Here is a 14,694-nt window from a genome sequence, read left to right as displayed (position 1 = left end):
TAAATCTCCGTCAGACCAGAGAATCTTTGTTTAAAATTATATTTTGTTAATCCATCATGTGGATGTGGAGCTTGCTATTTTTAATGCAGGCTCTGCACAGCCCAGTTATTCATGGCTGAGAGTTTGCCACAGAACTTCAGAGCTGTATTTAACAACAAACAGCTCCAGAGAAGCAAGATGAAGACTTCTTTCACATGCTAATAAAATTTGGGAGTTGGGAGTAGAAGGGCAAGTTCTACCTCTAGGTGTGACAGCAGTTTGGAAATGCAGGCTGTTACTCTGTTCTGTTTGATGCTGCAAGAGCCAGCAAAGGAAAAGCCTACCTTAGTGCTTGTTTAGATGGTACACTCCACTGACCTTTGTCCATCTGTCAAAATTCTAGAGATATGCATTTTTATTACAAGGCTCAGACACTCTTTAACATCTTCTAATAATGATTTTCTCTCTCTCTCCACCTTCCTCTCTATCTCCCTTCCTTCTCTTAGGTCATATAACATACACAGGGAGAAAAAGGCATAAAAATTGGGGCATTTAATTAAATGCATGCAGAAATACTTACATTTATGACAACACTTAACTAAATACTGGGAAACCATAGATAGCTTACATTGAGATATTTAAATTGTAGCAAAAATCACCTAAATTCTGACTTCTTGGACTTTGAGGGATGGTATTAGTTCATTCTTTTTTATTATTATTTTTTCTGAGACGGAGTCTCCCTCTGTTGCCCAGGCTGGAGTGCAGTGGTGCAAACTCGGCTCACCATAACTTCCACCTCCCGGGTTCAAGCGATTCTCCTGCCTCAGCCTCTCAACTAGCTGGGACTACAGGTGCATGCCACCATGCCTAGCTAAGTTTTGAATTTTTAGTAGAGATGGGGTTTCACTATGTTGGCCAGGCTGGTCTTGAACTCCTGACCTTGTGATCTGCCCGCCTTGGCCTCCTAAAGTGCTGGGATTACAGATGTGAGTCATCGTGCCCGGCTTCATTCATTCTTTTATATATTCATTTGAACATATAAACTAAGGTCATAAGATGGGTCAAGAACTAAATTAAATGCAGTGTTTACACAGGTGAAGAAACACAGTACTTGCCCTTGAGAAGCTCAGAGGTTAAAAAGTCTCCCAATAGAGCAATTCAGGAAATTATGGTTTTTGATCGTTTTTCTCTATTCTTCTAATTCAACAAGGGATATTGACACAATCTTATCAGTGTTCTATTAGAGCCTAGGAAGGTGTTAGTTTACCATCCAACTACATTATCTGGATATGCGGGCTCACTGAGGGTCCATGATTCATAGAATTCTGATCTGGCTGACGGGAAGGAGAACAGACAATGAGGAACATCAGAGAGACCACTCACTCATTCAAACCCCCAGGGTCCAGCACTACGGCACAACAGGAATACTTTCTGCTAACAACCTGTTTCTTTATGGATATAAATATCATAAGAAAAGGTAAAAATAAGGGAATATTAGTGATGCCTCATTCATATGTTTGAAATTAACAAATAAAAAGTGTTTTGATTTCGTTGTCTGAAGTATTTCTAACTGTACATGGTTTGGAGGTAACTAGAACCATTCTGCTCTATGGAATGACTGCCTCAGCCAGCTGTCGCACAGGTGCCTGCCACTGATCACTAGTGAAGCACTGACAGATGGGAGTGGATCACTTTGTGCTGGAGTTCCAAACACTTATGTGGCTTCTAGTACTGCCCAGGTAATGTTAATGTCCTCTCAGGATGAGAAGTCAGGGCAGCATAGCAGAGCTGCAAAAGCCAGAGCTTGCTTTTTGTTTGTTTGTTTGTTTGGAGATGGAGTCTCACTCTGTCACCCAGGGTGGAGTACAGTGGCGCGATCTCGGCTCACTGCAACTTCCGCCTCCCGGGTTCAAGCAATTCTCCTGCCTCAGCCTCCCAAGTAGCTGGGACTACAGGCGCATGCCGCCACACCTGGCTAATTTTTTGTATTTAATTAATTTTGTAATTAATTGTTTAGTAGAGACGGGATTTCATCGTGTTACCCAGGCTGGTCTCGAACTCCTGAGCTCAGGCAATCTGCCCGCCTCGGCCTCCAAAGTACTGGGATTAGAGGTGTGAACCACCACGCCCTGCCTAAAAACCAGAGCTTTTAAGTCTCTTCCTCATCAGTCCACCAGCATTTATCTAGGCATGGATCCTCTCTCTTTCATACTGAGTGGGTGAGGAAGTGTGTTTCAAAGAGAAGGAAACGAAAAGTAAGAGAAATTAACTGCTTATGCCACAATTCTTCACTCATTACTTGATTCAATAAACATAGAGGACCCTTCGGTAGGACCATATGCTGCAGGAAATACAAAGACGAATAAGATGTAGCCCTCATCCCCAAGAATCTTTTAGTCTAAAACTTGCATTAACAATGATGAAGTGGTCAGGTGTGGTGGCTCACACCTGTAATCCCTTTGAGAGACCTAGATGCAAGCACTATTTAATCCCAGGAGGTTGAGGTTGCTGTGAGCCACGATTGTGCCACTGCACTCTGGCCTGGGCTACAGAGGAAGACCCTGTCTCAGAAACAAACAAACACACACACACACACAACCCAAAACAAAAAACAATGATGAAGCAAGGTCAAAATTCATTAGCATCATATGAAAGCTTCTGAGAGTAGGTTCTGAGGAAGGAAAAGTTGCCACCAGCTTGAGGGGAGGGTCTCCGGAAAGCTGTAAGAAAAAGGCAGACGCGAATTGGTTTTGGTGTAAACGGAGTAAAGAAGAGAGGAATTCCAGGGGGAGGTCAGTGGTCAGGTCTGTGTTTTCTAAAGATCACTCTGGCAACAAGTTGTTACTAGATTGAGGAAAAGTGAAAGAATTAATAACAATAATAGTAGAAGCTGATAATAGCTAAGTACTTATTATGTCAGTCCTTGTACTAAGTTCTTGACCTGTTTTATCTCACGTAATCCTTATAACAACCTGTGAGACAGGAATTATTATTCCCATTTTATAGGGGAAGCCAGGGAAGAGTCTGTACTTCCTTCCATGTCTAACAAAACAATTTGTATTCTTGGCCATGAGAACTCGGGTAAGAAAGTGAAACAGACCTGATCTAAATCAGGGACTGTGGGATAGAGAAGAGAGATTTTGGAGAATTAGGGAGGAAGATAACCTATGTTTCTCAGAGCCAATGGGCCTCCTAAGTGTTTGAATGATACACCCCATAAACACTAAAACCACCTCTGAGACTCTATTCTGCCTAAAGGACTATGACTTAGATTGAACCTGCCTTGTCATGTAAGCCTAACTCCATGGTAGGAGCCATGTCTTTTGGCTATCACTGTCACATTCTGTCACTCCATCTGGCAAATAGTGCGTACTCAAATTTTATCTGTTGAATGAGAAAATTTTCATCTTGTCATTCAACATTTCTTGGAACCTGGGGCAATACATTGTTTCCCCTCTCCCACACCCACACTTCAGTTTCCCTATCTTTATATTAGAGTAGGTTGAATCTCATTAACTCATTATATGTTAAGATAAATAAGCTGTTATTCAGGTCATTAATTACCTTGGGCAAAGGTAGGGATATTCTAGGGGTTAGTGGGAGTGCCAATACTGGGTTAGATGTCGACCCTCTTTTTTGATACGCTCAATCCTATCATCTTGGCAATCCAAGAGGAAAAGGGTAGAAGACAGGTTTCATATTCCTTAAGGCAGTTTCCTTTACTATTTAAAGGTATTGGAGTTCTTGGGATAGAGAGGTAAACGCGCACAGAGATGTCCTCCCCCAGGACACCGCCCTTAAAATCAAACGGAGGAAGACTTTCTTCTTGAATGCGCTTGGCAAACCCTGCCCAGAAAGGGGACGGGGGGACGGCCGTGGAGGTGGAGAAAGAATGCATCCACACCTCGCGCGTCTTCCCAAGCACGGATTGGCAAGTGGTATATGCGTGCAGACCTCTGTCATTTATTTATTTTCCTTTCCACTGGGTGCGCTGTCCCTTTAAATGGAGACGCTGGTGCTGGCTCCGTAACACCGGAGCCGGCAGCTTGTTGATTTCAGAGCTGGTGAATTTCACATTGTTTCCACTTCACTTTCCTCGCCCGGGGGAGGCTCCAGTTGGCTCTACGACCGGCGTTGCCGCTGCCAGCGAGGGCCAGGGCAGGGCAGGGACGCGCAGCATCGGGGCGGGCGTGGGGCCGGAGAAAAGGGTGTCGGGGCCACACACGCACCCTCGCTGCAGTCCAGCTCCTCCCGAAGCTCGCACGCCCAGAGCGCACGGAGCGGGGGACTGCCCGCCCAGACGCCCGCCCGCCAACCCGCCCACGAGCCGGGGCCAAAGCCTGGGGGCCTGCGAGGGGAGGAGGCCCAGGGGGGCGGGGTGGGGGGCGGGGGTGGGTGCTGCGCTGCCGCGGAGCTGCTACTCGGCGCGTTTTGCATGAAGATGGCGGCTCCCACCGCCAGCAAGGCAGCCTCCCTGGGCTGTAACAACAAGCCTGCGTTCCCGGAGCTGGATTTCAGGTCGGGAGCTCGGGTGGAGGAATTGAACAAACTCATCCAAGAATTTACGAAGCACGACCAGCGGGAATACGACGACCAGAGAGCGCTGGAGATTCACACAGCCAAGGATTTCATCTTTTCCATGCTGGGTAAGGAGGAAAAAGGGGGAGGTGTGTGTGCGTGTGTGTGTGTGATGGGAAGCGGAGTAGAAAACCCATTCCCCCTTCTCGACCTCTTCCCTTCTCGGTTGCCTTCCCGAGCCGGTGCCTTGGGTATAAGCCATCTCTGTTCCGCCTCTCTTCTTTCTCTGCCGAAAGCCGAGCTGCCTGCCCTCCCCTCCTTACTATACTTTACGCCGGGTCTCCCTTTCCCCCTATTCGCTTGCTCTTTTGTTAATTTCTCCGCCACCGGAGGCTGGCAGGCAGGTGAGGCGTTCGCGGTGAAGCGTTGCACTGTTGGGGGAAGCCCCTGGAAGCGAGTGCAGTCCAGGTGAGCCCCTGAGGTGCCTTCAGTGGAGGGATTTGGCTGCCGGAGGCAGGGACCTCCGCTTTCCCGACGCCGGCTCTTGGGTGCTCTCCCGAGCTTGGGAGCGGAGACGGCTCAGGGCTCTGGCTTGGCGCCCGAGCGACAAGTTGCTTCTGTGGTCTCGCGGCGCGGCGCTGTCATGCCGAGCCCCCGGTGGCCAAACTTGTTGGGTGTTCCCGAGTAACCCGCTGAAGTAGTCTAGGCGTCCGGAGTTCCTGCAACTTTGATTTGCAAATTGACTTCTCTTATGAAGCGATCGGAAGCATTTCCGGTGCTTCTTCAGGGCTCTCGCTGAGCTCGGAATTCTTAATTCCCAGCTCTTCCGTGACTTAGGCGCGGAGCTCTGGCCGCAGAGGAGCGCCGGTTCCCTGCTCTTTGTGTATTGTCTTAGCGCTGGCCGAAAGAGGTGCCCAGAGTTTCCAACCGCGGAGACGTCGGGGGCTAGAAAATGTGTCCCCCACTCCCACCTCCAGCCCCTCACCTACGGCTCCTGAAACATGATTGAATGCTGTGTAAAGGAACATAATTGAGCCAGGCCCGGGAGACCGAGCCCACCCTCCCCAGGTGTCCTGCCGTTGGGATTATTGCTACTGAGGTGTAGTGTGAGTTTGCCAGGCGCCTGGGTTGTAGCTTGCGGCTCCGCCAGTGGATCCGTGGCTGTCATGCGGTGCGTGGCCGGCGGTCAACATTCCGCAGAACTGGTACTCCAGGGTAGCGCTGCTCTAACGCTCGTCTCTGGGTGCTCTCTACAAATAGATAAGCCAATTTTCCAGGTGTTGAAAAATTTGATTGGGAAAGGTCTTTTGGCCACAGAGGAAGACAGGGCTTTTCTCTTTCTCCTGCAATCTAATTGGGTTTCAGCCGGCTGTTGCTGCTTCTATCCTGGGATACCTTCTTCCTTCTAGGTTTTCTTCTTCCTCACTGCCCAAGGAGGGGGTAATACAGACTGAACGTGTCTGTGTCCGCTGGTAGTTGTTCACGCGTTGGGAAGTTAGATGAAACATGTTAAAACTCTAGGCTGGTTTTTACCTTTTGCGCCGCACTCTTCAAGTGTATCTTACGTTGCGTATGAGGTTGAAAAACTATTGAGAGATTCAACCGTTCAACTATTTAGATGAATAGATGAATTAAATATATATATATAACCTGGTAGGAGTGAGCTTCCAGAGGGAAGCCTAAAATGCTTACAAAGCCAAAAGCCAACACAGTGATTGTCAGGAAGGTGGGGCCACACACAGAAGGCTGAGCGCAGTTACTTAAGTTGTTTAGTTCATCATAGCCTTTCTCTGTGGCATAAATAATGGAAGTCTGCCATTGTGTTAATACAGCCCCCAGATCAGTTCTGATGTCACTTGCGTAGGTCATTTACTAGAAGAAGGTACTGGGTCACCACCAGTTAGGGTAGTCATAGGTCAGGAAATGGGATAATGTAGGGAGGGTAAATTTAAGTGCCTGGCTCATTAGGAACTTCTGTGCTTAACTCCAAAGCTGATACACTGAATCAGCAAAGCTTTTATCCAAGTATAAAAAAGTAAAGTATTCTAGGGTGCTTAATTTTTGCATGTGTTTAATGTCATGGGTGGCATTGTGTTGACAGGTAAACTAGATTTGCTTCTATTCCTTTTTACCCAGTTGACCTTGCAAGCAGTCTTTCTTGCCCCCTGGGAATTTAGCATTTCCACCTGCAGGAGAGAAGATTCCGGAGAGTGTCATTTAAGCCTTTTGCCCCTCTGGACACTAGAAGGCAGATGGCGAAATGAGCTTGCTTGCCTGTGTGTGGTGCTGCATTCATTTGCGAGTTCCTTGCTTTCCTTTAATGAGATGCTGGCTGCTCTACACAAGTGGAGGTTTGGCGACAGCAAGGGTTCCTATGTGGATTTACTTTTTCTAAAGCAGATTTTGGCTTGGCTTAAGGAACAAAATCATTTTTTTATACACTTTGTTTCACTTGCCATAGCTTTGGTTCTTTGATGACTATGCAAATGAGGTCTCTTAATGACCCCTAGCTTGTTAAGGTGTTACTTGGGTGGTACCAGGCCCTCATTTCAGGGCGGGGGTGCGGGGGGTGGCAAGTCCTCTTGGCTTTGTTGTGTATCTGAGCTGCACCTGGGGATTGTTAGCAGCTTACAGATATTATCCCCTCACACAGAATGAAGTGGCCAGCCACGAATTGGGTGCAAGCCTCTTTAGTGGAGCTGAGAAAAATACTGCCTCATGTTTCAGGCAGTTGGCTGGGGTGAGGCATGTTACTCTCTTTTTGTGTAAGATTGTTAGCCAAGTCTGAAGCCCCTCCAGCTTCACAGATCCTTTTCATTTTGTCTAGTTCGGAGGAATTTTACACTGAAGAGCAAGGAGGTGGTAGACAGCTGTCATAATCAATGACCTGTCAACACCAAGACACTCCACTGTCTTATCAAAGCAGGGTTCTGCACAGGCTGTGGGGTTGATCTGAGCTTGCTGGTGGTCACTGTGGTCTCTGGGATGTGTCCTGATGTTCTCTGTTTGTACAGAGATTCTGATTTTTTTTTGGAGGCAGGTGTTAGCTGCAATTGTCTAGATTCACTTCTTATTCCTCTGTACTTTGGCCTTTTAGGAGAATGATTGGTGTTATTATCTAGTTAATATTTGAGAGCCCAGACTGTGCGAAAGGCTGGCAGTGCATAATAAACACCATTTATCAAAATTCAGGGAAATTGCCAGAGTTCATTAATGTTTTAATAATATTTGGTATTAGCATAATGTCTCTGCCAGCTCTTTTGTTATCTTCATTCCCTGGTGAGGTTCGATAGAGACTGCTTTGTGTCCCCATTGAACAGATGCAGAAAAGGGGGTATGCAGATGCTGGAGAAGGCAGGAAAGAAGCCGTCACCTAACCTACAGACCAAGTGGTCGGTACCATGGCATGATTTTTACGGTAGTTAATCATTTACTAATCGTCTTCTCAGGGCCAGGAACTTCACATAGACTTTTGAGGAGGTATTGCTTTCCCATTACATAGATGAAGATATTGAAATTTAGTGGGGTGAAGAAAGTGGATATCCAGGGTCACAAAGCTAATAGATGGTAGAGATGCTGCTGAAACTCAGGTCAGCCTTACTCTAAAACATGTTCCTCTTCTCCTACTTGAGACTGTTAAGAATAGATGCATAAAATCCAGAGGAAAGGCTTTGTTTTAAAAAATCACTTCTTTCAGGATTTTGTTTCGATTTTAGCTATAAGTTTTAGCATAATATAAGTAGATTTCTGGAACAGTCTGAGTTCAAGTATTCTATAATAAGATCTCCTATTTGAATTTTTGATTGAGAAAATCATAGTAATTATAATAAAATGTTAAAATCTATAGTTTCATTCCCAGTCTGCCTCTTGTTGGCTGTGTGGTCTTAGTATTTTCTCTCTCTTTTTTTGAGACAGGATCTTGCTCCGTTGCCCAGCCTGGAGTGCAATAGTATGATCATGGCTCACCGCAGCCTCAAATTCCTAGGCGTAAGCTATCTTCCTGTCTCAGCCTCCCTAGTGGCTAGGACTAGAGATGTGTACCACCGTGCCCAGCTAATTTTTTATTTTTTAAAATTTTTGTGTAGATGGAGTCTCACTATGTTGCCCAGGCTGGTCTCAAAATCCTGGCCTCAAGTGATCCTTCTGGCTTGGCCTCCCAAAGTGCTGGTATTATAGGCATGAGCCACCATGCCTGGCCAGTTTTTTCATTTATTAAACATGGATAACAGTAAGCATTGTTTTTCAGAACTGTTATGTCAGAATGTGAAATTACTTTGCTAACTAAAAAAGAATATATACGTGAGTTTATTATTTAAATACATGTTTGTTTATTTATTTATTTGTTTATTTATTTATTTATTTGAGACAGGGTCTCGCTCTGTCACCTAGGCTAGAGTGCAGTGGTACAGTCTCAGCTCACTGCAACCTCTACTTCCTGGGCTCAAGTGATCCTCCCACCCCAGCCTCCCAAGTAGCTAGGAGTGCAGGCGTGTAACACCACACCTGGCTAGTTTTTTGTATTTTTGGTAGAGACAGGGTTTCGCCATGTTGCCCAGGCTGGTCTCACACCCCTGAGTTCAAGCATTCCTCCTGCTTTGACCTCCTAGAGTGCTGGGATAAAAATGTACTTTCTTAGAAGATCCAGTGAACTTAAATTGGAATTATTTCTGCAGCTTGACATCTGAAAGAACTATGCAGTACAATTAGGGTAGCCCAGGAGGATTTTGGCTCATACCATGTGCTGACCATGCTGCTAGCTACTTTGCCTAAGTCCATTAGCTCATATAATCTTTTTTCCACAACTTTGTAAGTGTAAGTATCATGCCTATTTTGGAAGTGAAATAGGTGTTGTTACCCCTTTTAAAGATGAAATGGTGAGGCTCAAAGAAAGAAGTCAAGAACTTAGGCCAAGATCATTCAGAGTTGGAGATTGAATCCAGTTATTCCTGACTCAGAAGCTCATGTTCCTTTTATTGTAGTAGCAATCAGTTTTCATCACTTTTGGGTGAGACATACTATACTCAGTAGCCTGCCTAGTCTGTAGGAGCAAAGATAATTTCTTTTTTTCTTTTTTCTTTTTTTTTTTGAGATAGAGTTTTGCCCTTGTTGCCCAAGCTGGAATGCAGTGGCATGATCTCGGCTCACTGCAACCTCTGCCTCCTGGGTTCAAGCGATTCTCCTGCCTCAGCCTCCCGAGTAGCTGGGATTACAGGCGCCTGCTACCACACCTGGCCAATTTTTGTATTTTTAGTAGAGATGGGGTTTCACCATGTTGTTGGCCAAGGCTGGTCTAGAACTCCTGACCTCAGGTGATCCACCCACCTCGGCCTCCCAAAGTGCTGGGATTACAAGCGTAAGCCACCATGCCCCGCCTGAGAGAATTTCTTTTTGTCTTCCTGTCTCTGTCTCTCTTTCTCTCCCTCTGTTTTTTTCATGCATTTGACAAATACTTAATGAATGTAATAGTGTTTGCAGTTCAGCATGCAGGGTTCTGAAGATAAAATGGTGAACAAAAACTTTGAGAAATTCATAAGGGCCTTCAGGGACCCCTCCCCTGTTTCCAGTGTTTACCAATTCATCCAAGTTTACCAGCAAGTGAGTGGCATAGGTGGGACTTAACCTGGCTCAGGATGAATACAAAACCCTGGCTTTTAACAAGGACAATATTCTGCACTCAGGAGGACCAAGAGACCCAGATTTTACCTCTGAATCTCCAGTTATTAATATTTGCTGTGTGACGTTGGGCAAGTCACTCAGACTTTAAGCCTCAGTTTCTAAATATATAAGGTGGGCTTAATAATTATATGTACTTCATGTGTTCAGGTGCATTCAATTCTGAATCTGAAAGCTTTTATATAGTAAGAGAAAAGGGAATTTCTGAGTTCTTGTACCAGCTCTGTTTTGTGCTATGTGGTATGTGTTTTACCCTAAGTCTCCTAACCTATGTTGGGCCTAATTTTGCCCGTTTTCCAATGATAGAAAATGCAAAGGAAAAAGTAAAATCACTCCTAAACTTGAATCACCATTAATATTTTGATGCACATTTTTTCTAAACATCTGTGTTATACATATGCTTATACCCAGACATATGCGTACATTTACATAACGGGGATGGTATGGGATCCATGCTCTTTTATTAGGAGTAAATTTATCAATATGCTGTCCTCTACATTTTAAAGAGGAGCTATAAGTTGAAACTTGTAGAATGATATTTTCCTAGCTTCTTTCATTCATCTCTTTTTATTCCAAAGAAGATGCATTTCTAGAACTTAGAGCACATTCTGTTATTTACGTATATATGTATGAATGACAGGTCTCACTCTGTTGCCCAGGCCGGAGTGCAATGGTGCCATCACGGCTCACTGTAGCCTTGACCTCTTGGGCTCAAGCGATCCTCCTACCTCAGCATCCAAAGTACCTGGGACCACAGGAGAGCACAGCCATGCCTGGTTAATTTTTAAATTTTTTTTTTTTTTTTTTGTAGAGATGGTGGTCTTGTTGCCCAGGCTGGTCTTGAACTCTTGGGCTCAAGTGATTCTCCCACCTTGGCCTCCCAAAGTGTTGGGATTACAGGCATGAGCTACCACGCCCCACCTCTATTCTATTATTTAATAATTGGGAGTAATGAATTCTCACATTGGTGACCTCCAAGGATTTTACCTACCTTATCTGCCATCTTCTGAGGATTGTACCTACCTTTCCATGCCGTCTCCTGTCTCTGCATGTTCTACATTGTCATGTAACATACACCCCAATTTCTCACTTTCTTTCTTTGCTTAGGCTCTTAGGCTCTTTTCTCTCTCTCTCTCTTTTTTTTTTTTTTTTTTTGAGACAGAGTCTTGCTCTGTCACTCAGGCTGGAGAGCAGTGGCCGATCTCAATCTTGGCTCACTGCAACCTCCGCTTCCCGGGTTCCAGTGATTCTCCTGCCTCAGCCTCTGGAGTAGCTGGGATTACAGGTGCGTGCCACCATGCCTAGCTAATTTTTTGTATTTTTAGTAGAGATGGGGTTTTGCCATGTTGGCCAGGCTGGTCTTGAACTCCTGACCTCGAGTGATGCACCCACCTCGGCCTCCCAAAGTGCTGGGATTACAGGCGTGAGCCACCGTGCCTGGCCGAGGCTCTTTATCAGAGTTCCCTAACCTGGGTCCATGGAAACAGCATGGAACCTGGGAACTTGAGTGGGGAAAAAAGGACATCTTTATTTGTATTAACCTCTAACTTAAATATAGCATTTTCTTTCATTATAAATATAGGTGGGAAACCATAGTGTTATTAGTGGTACGTATGTTTTTGTTGCCAATAGAAATCCCAGGCATTTTTATTTCACATTACAGTTGTTGCAGATATCTCAAAAAATGTTTACTGCTGCTTTGAAATTATGGTGGATATTAGACTTGCTGCTAGATTTTGTTATTTAAGGCACTAATAATCACATAGGGTACTCTATCACAAATTTACTTTAAAAATGCATTTATTATTTATTATTTATTATTTATTTTTTTTTTGAGACAGAGTCTCGCTCTGTCGCCCAGGCTGGAGTGCAGTGGCGCGATCTCGGCTCACTGCAAGCTCCGCCTCCCGGGTTCACACCATTCTCCTGCCTCCGCCTCCCGAGTAGCTGGGACTACAGGCGCCCGCCACCATGCTTGGCTAATGTTTTTGTATTTTTAGTAGAGACGGGGTTTCACTGTGTTAGCCAGAATGGTCTCGATCTCCTGACCTTGTGATCTGCCTGCCTTGGCCTCCCAAAGTGCTGGGATTACAGGCGTGAGCCACCGTGCCCGGCCGCATTTTGTATTTTAATACTGATTTTCTTGGAAATCCTGTGTGATGTTATCATATTCACTTAAATATGCTATTCTCTGCAGGGATCTATAGGCTTCTACAGTCTGTCGAGAGGATCCATGTCACAGAAACAATTAAATGTCCCAGGTTCTACAGATGACCTTCTGACACCTTATGTCCGCTTTATTTTTTTCTCCCAGCTCAAATGCCACTTGACTCATGAAGCCTTCCTATATCTCTTTGAGAAGAAGAAAATTTGGCCCGGCGCGGTGGCTCATGCCTGTAATCCCAGCACTTTGGGAGGCCGAGGAGGGCGGATCACGAGGTCAGGAGATCGAGACCATCCTGGCCAACACGGTGAAACGTCGTCTCTACAAAAAAAAAAATACGAAACATTAGCTGGGCATGGTGGCGGGCGTCTGTCATCCCAGCTACTGTAGTCTCAGCTACTTGGGAGGCTGAGGCAGGAGAATGGCGTGAACCCAGGAGGCAGAGCTTGCAGTGATCCTAGATCGCGTCACTGCACTCCAGCCTGGGCGACAGAGGGAGACTCTGTCTCAAAAAAAAAAAAGAAGAAAATTTACCTTTCCTGTGTTTCCTCCTAATACCTGGTCCCTTTTGTGGCCCTTAGCCTGTTCTTTCCCATGCTTTAAAGAATACCTGGCTTATTTATCTTTGCAGCATGCAGGGGGTCATGCACATAGTAGGTGCTCACTAAGTGTGATGTGACTTGAGTCACTCTTTAAAAGAGCTCTTCCCAGTGAAGCTTTTTATTGCAGTCTCTGAGAAATTAGCACTTTCTAACCTTGTCTCTTTATGATTTTTAAAAATCCATTGAGTTATACTATATCATTTTCTGGAGTCCAGAAAATCTTGATCTTATCTCCTTATGTGGCAGAGGGATGTAGGGCAAGTTTTTCTACATTCCTTAAGACCTATCCTAGGGCAATATAAGAAATGTCCATAGTGATTGCTGTAGCTTGTTGACTGGGAACAGCAAACTGCAACTCACGACTCATAGGGATGTTCCCTTCCTTGTGGACCCCGGTGTTTCTTCACAGGCATGTGAGGGTACTTCTGGACCTCTGGCGTGCCCATACTCAGGGCTTTCCAGAATGCACAGTGGGCACACGTTATCTTTCTCATTATGGCGTTTAGTGTGCTTATCAGTCATCCTCCAAGTGCCTCCAAGCGTTTGGATGGTTAATCTGGAACGCAAGTTGTAGGAATTCTTTATTATTAGAAACTACTGTTATTTGCCATCAATACTAATTTATCTTTGCACAATGCTTTATAGATGACAATAAATATTCACATTTGGTATGGTATTATCCTTAGGTCAGGCCTTTGAGAAAGGTTGTATAGGAAGTATTAATCCCCATTTCTAGATGGGAGTACTGAGACTCTGGGAGGTGATGTGACTGATTCGTAGGTCACAGAATCAGTTGGAGATCAAGACTCCACCCAGCTATTGGGTGTCTTCTGCCGCAGTCAGTATATCACCTGCAAAGAGCTTATAGACTTTTCTACCCTTAGCCATCTTTCTTGGGTTGCGGGGGTTGATTGTATAGTCGCAGACAAGGGAGGGATGGGAGGTTTCATTCCCCTTTGGACTTCTCTGCTCTTCACCTGAGCCAAGGGTATATAGGGGGTGAATCTGACTGAGAGTGGAATGAGTAAATACAAGCCGTATAGACATTCATTCCCTAGGTCTGATTTTTAGGCCTTGCCCAACTCATCCTTAGGGCTTGTGACAGTGTTTACAATAGACCTGGGTAAGTACTTGCCAGCTGAGTGATCTCTTTTAAGAACTGTTCATAATTATGCCCTTCTGTGAGGCCCTGTTTCCAGGAAACAGCTATCTGTTTTTCATCCACTTAAGTGCCTTTTCATGAATTCACTCTACACAAGATAAAGAGATAACTAGGGATAGTGCTGCTATGAATAAAGCTGGCATGGGGAACTGTTCAATTTGTTTATATTTTATATTTTTTCCTTAACGCAAGAAGACTTGTGAGTTAAGTCAGTAGTGGGAGTTGGTATAAGTCTTGTTTAGGCTTTCGTCTCTTCCAAATAGTATTTGAATATCTACAATGTGTGTAGAATGGTGTTAAGCATTCATTCATTCATAACTTCATTCAACATATGTTGGCATGCCTGCCATGTGCTAGTGTAATTACTGGTGCAATTACTATGTAAGTGCACAGAGTAGTGAATAAGAACCAAGACCACTACCTCCATAGATCTTCTGTTCTCTGGAGGATTTAACAAAATTAAGCATGCAAGTAAACAGGGGTGTGTGCTCTAAAAGAACAAGAAGCAAAGAATATGATGATGGTGGGCAGCTGGGTAGGATAGAGTGAAGAATGATTGAGAAGCCTTCCCTGAAGCAGAGACGTTTGAAATGGAA

The 14,694-nt window shown here is 44.9% G+C and overlaps 1 protein-coding gene across 1 annotated transcript in view; it reads left to right on the top strand.

Moving 5' to 3' along the window:
- Positions 1 to 3,916: 3,916 nt before the first annotated feature.
- The window catches only part of MB21D2 (Mab-21 domain containing 2), a 119,906-nt gene continuing 109,128 nt past the window's right edge, over positions 3,917 to 14,694 (top strand). Inside the window, exon 1 of the mRNA XM_003807661.6 lies at positions 3,917 to 4,625. Coding sequence (XP_003807709.1) covers positions 4,415 to 4,625 — 211 coding nt within the window. The 5' untranslated portion in view covers positions 3,917 to 4,414. The remainder of the gene's footprint in view (positions 4,626 to 14,694) is intronic.

The sequence above is a fragment of the Pan paniscus genome, chromosome 2 (genome assembly GCF_029289425.2).
Source record: "Pan paniscus chromosome 2, NHGRI_mPanPan1-v2.0_pri, whole genome shotgun sequence".
Lineage (NCBI taxonomy): Eukaryota > Metazoa > Chordata > Mammalia > Primates > Hominidae > Pan > Pan paniscus.
The sequence above is the reverse complement of the archived record's forward strand: the minus strand, read 5'-3'. Positions and strand labels throughout refer to the sequence as shown.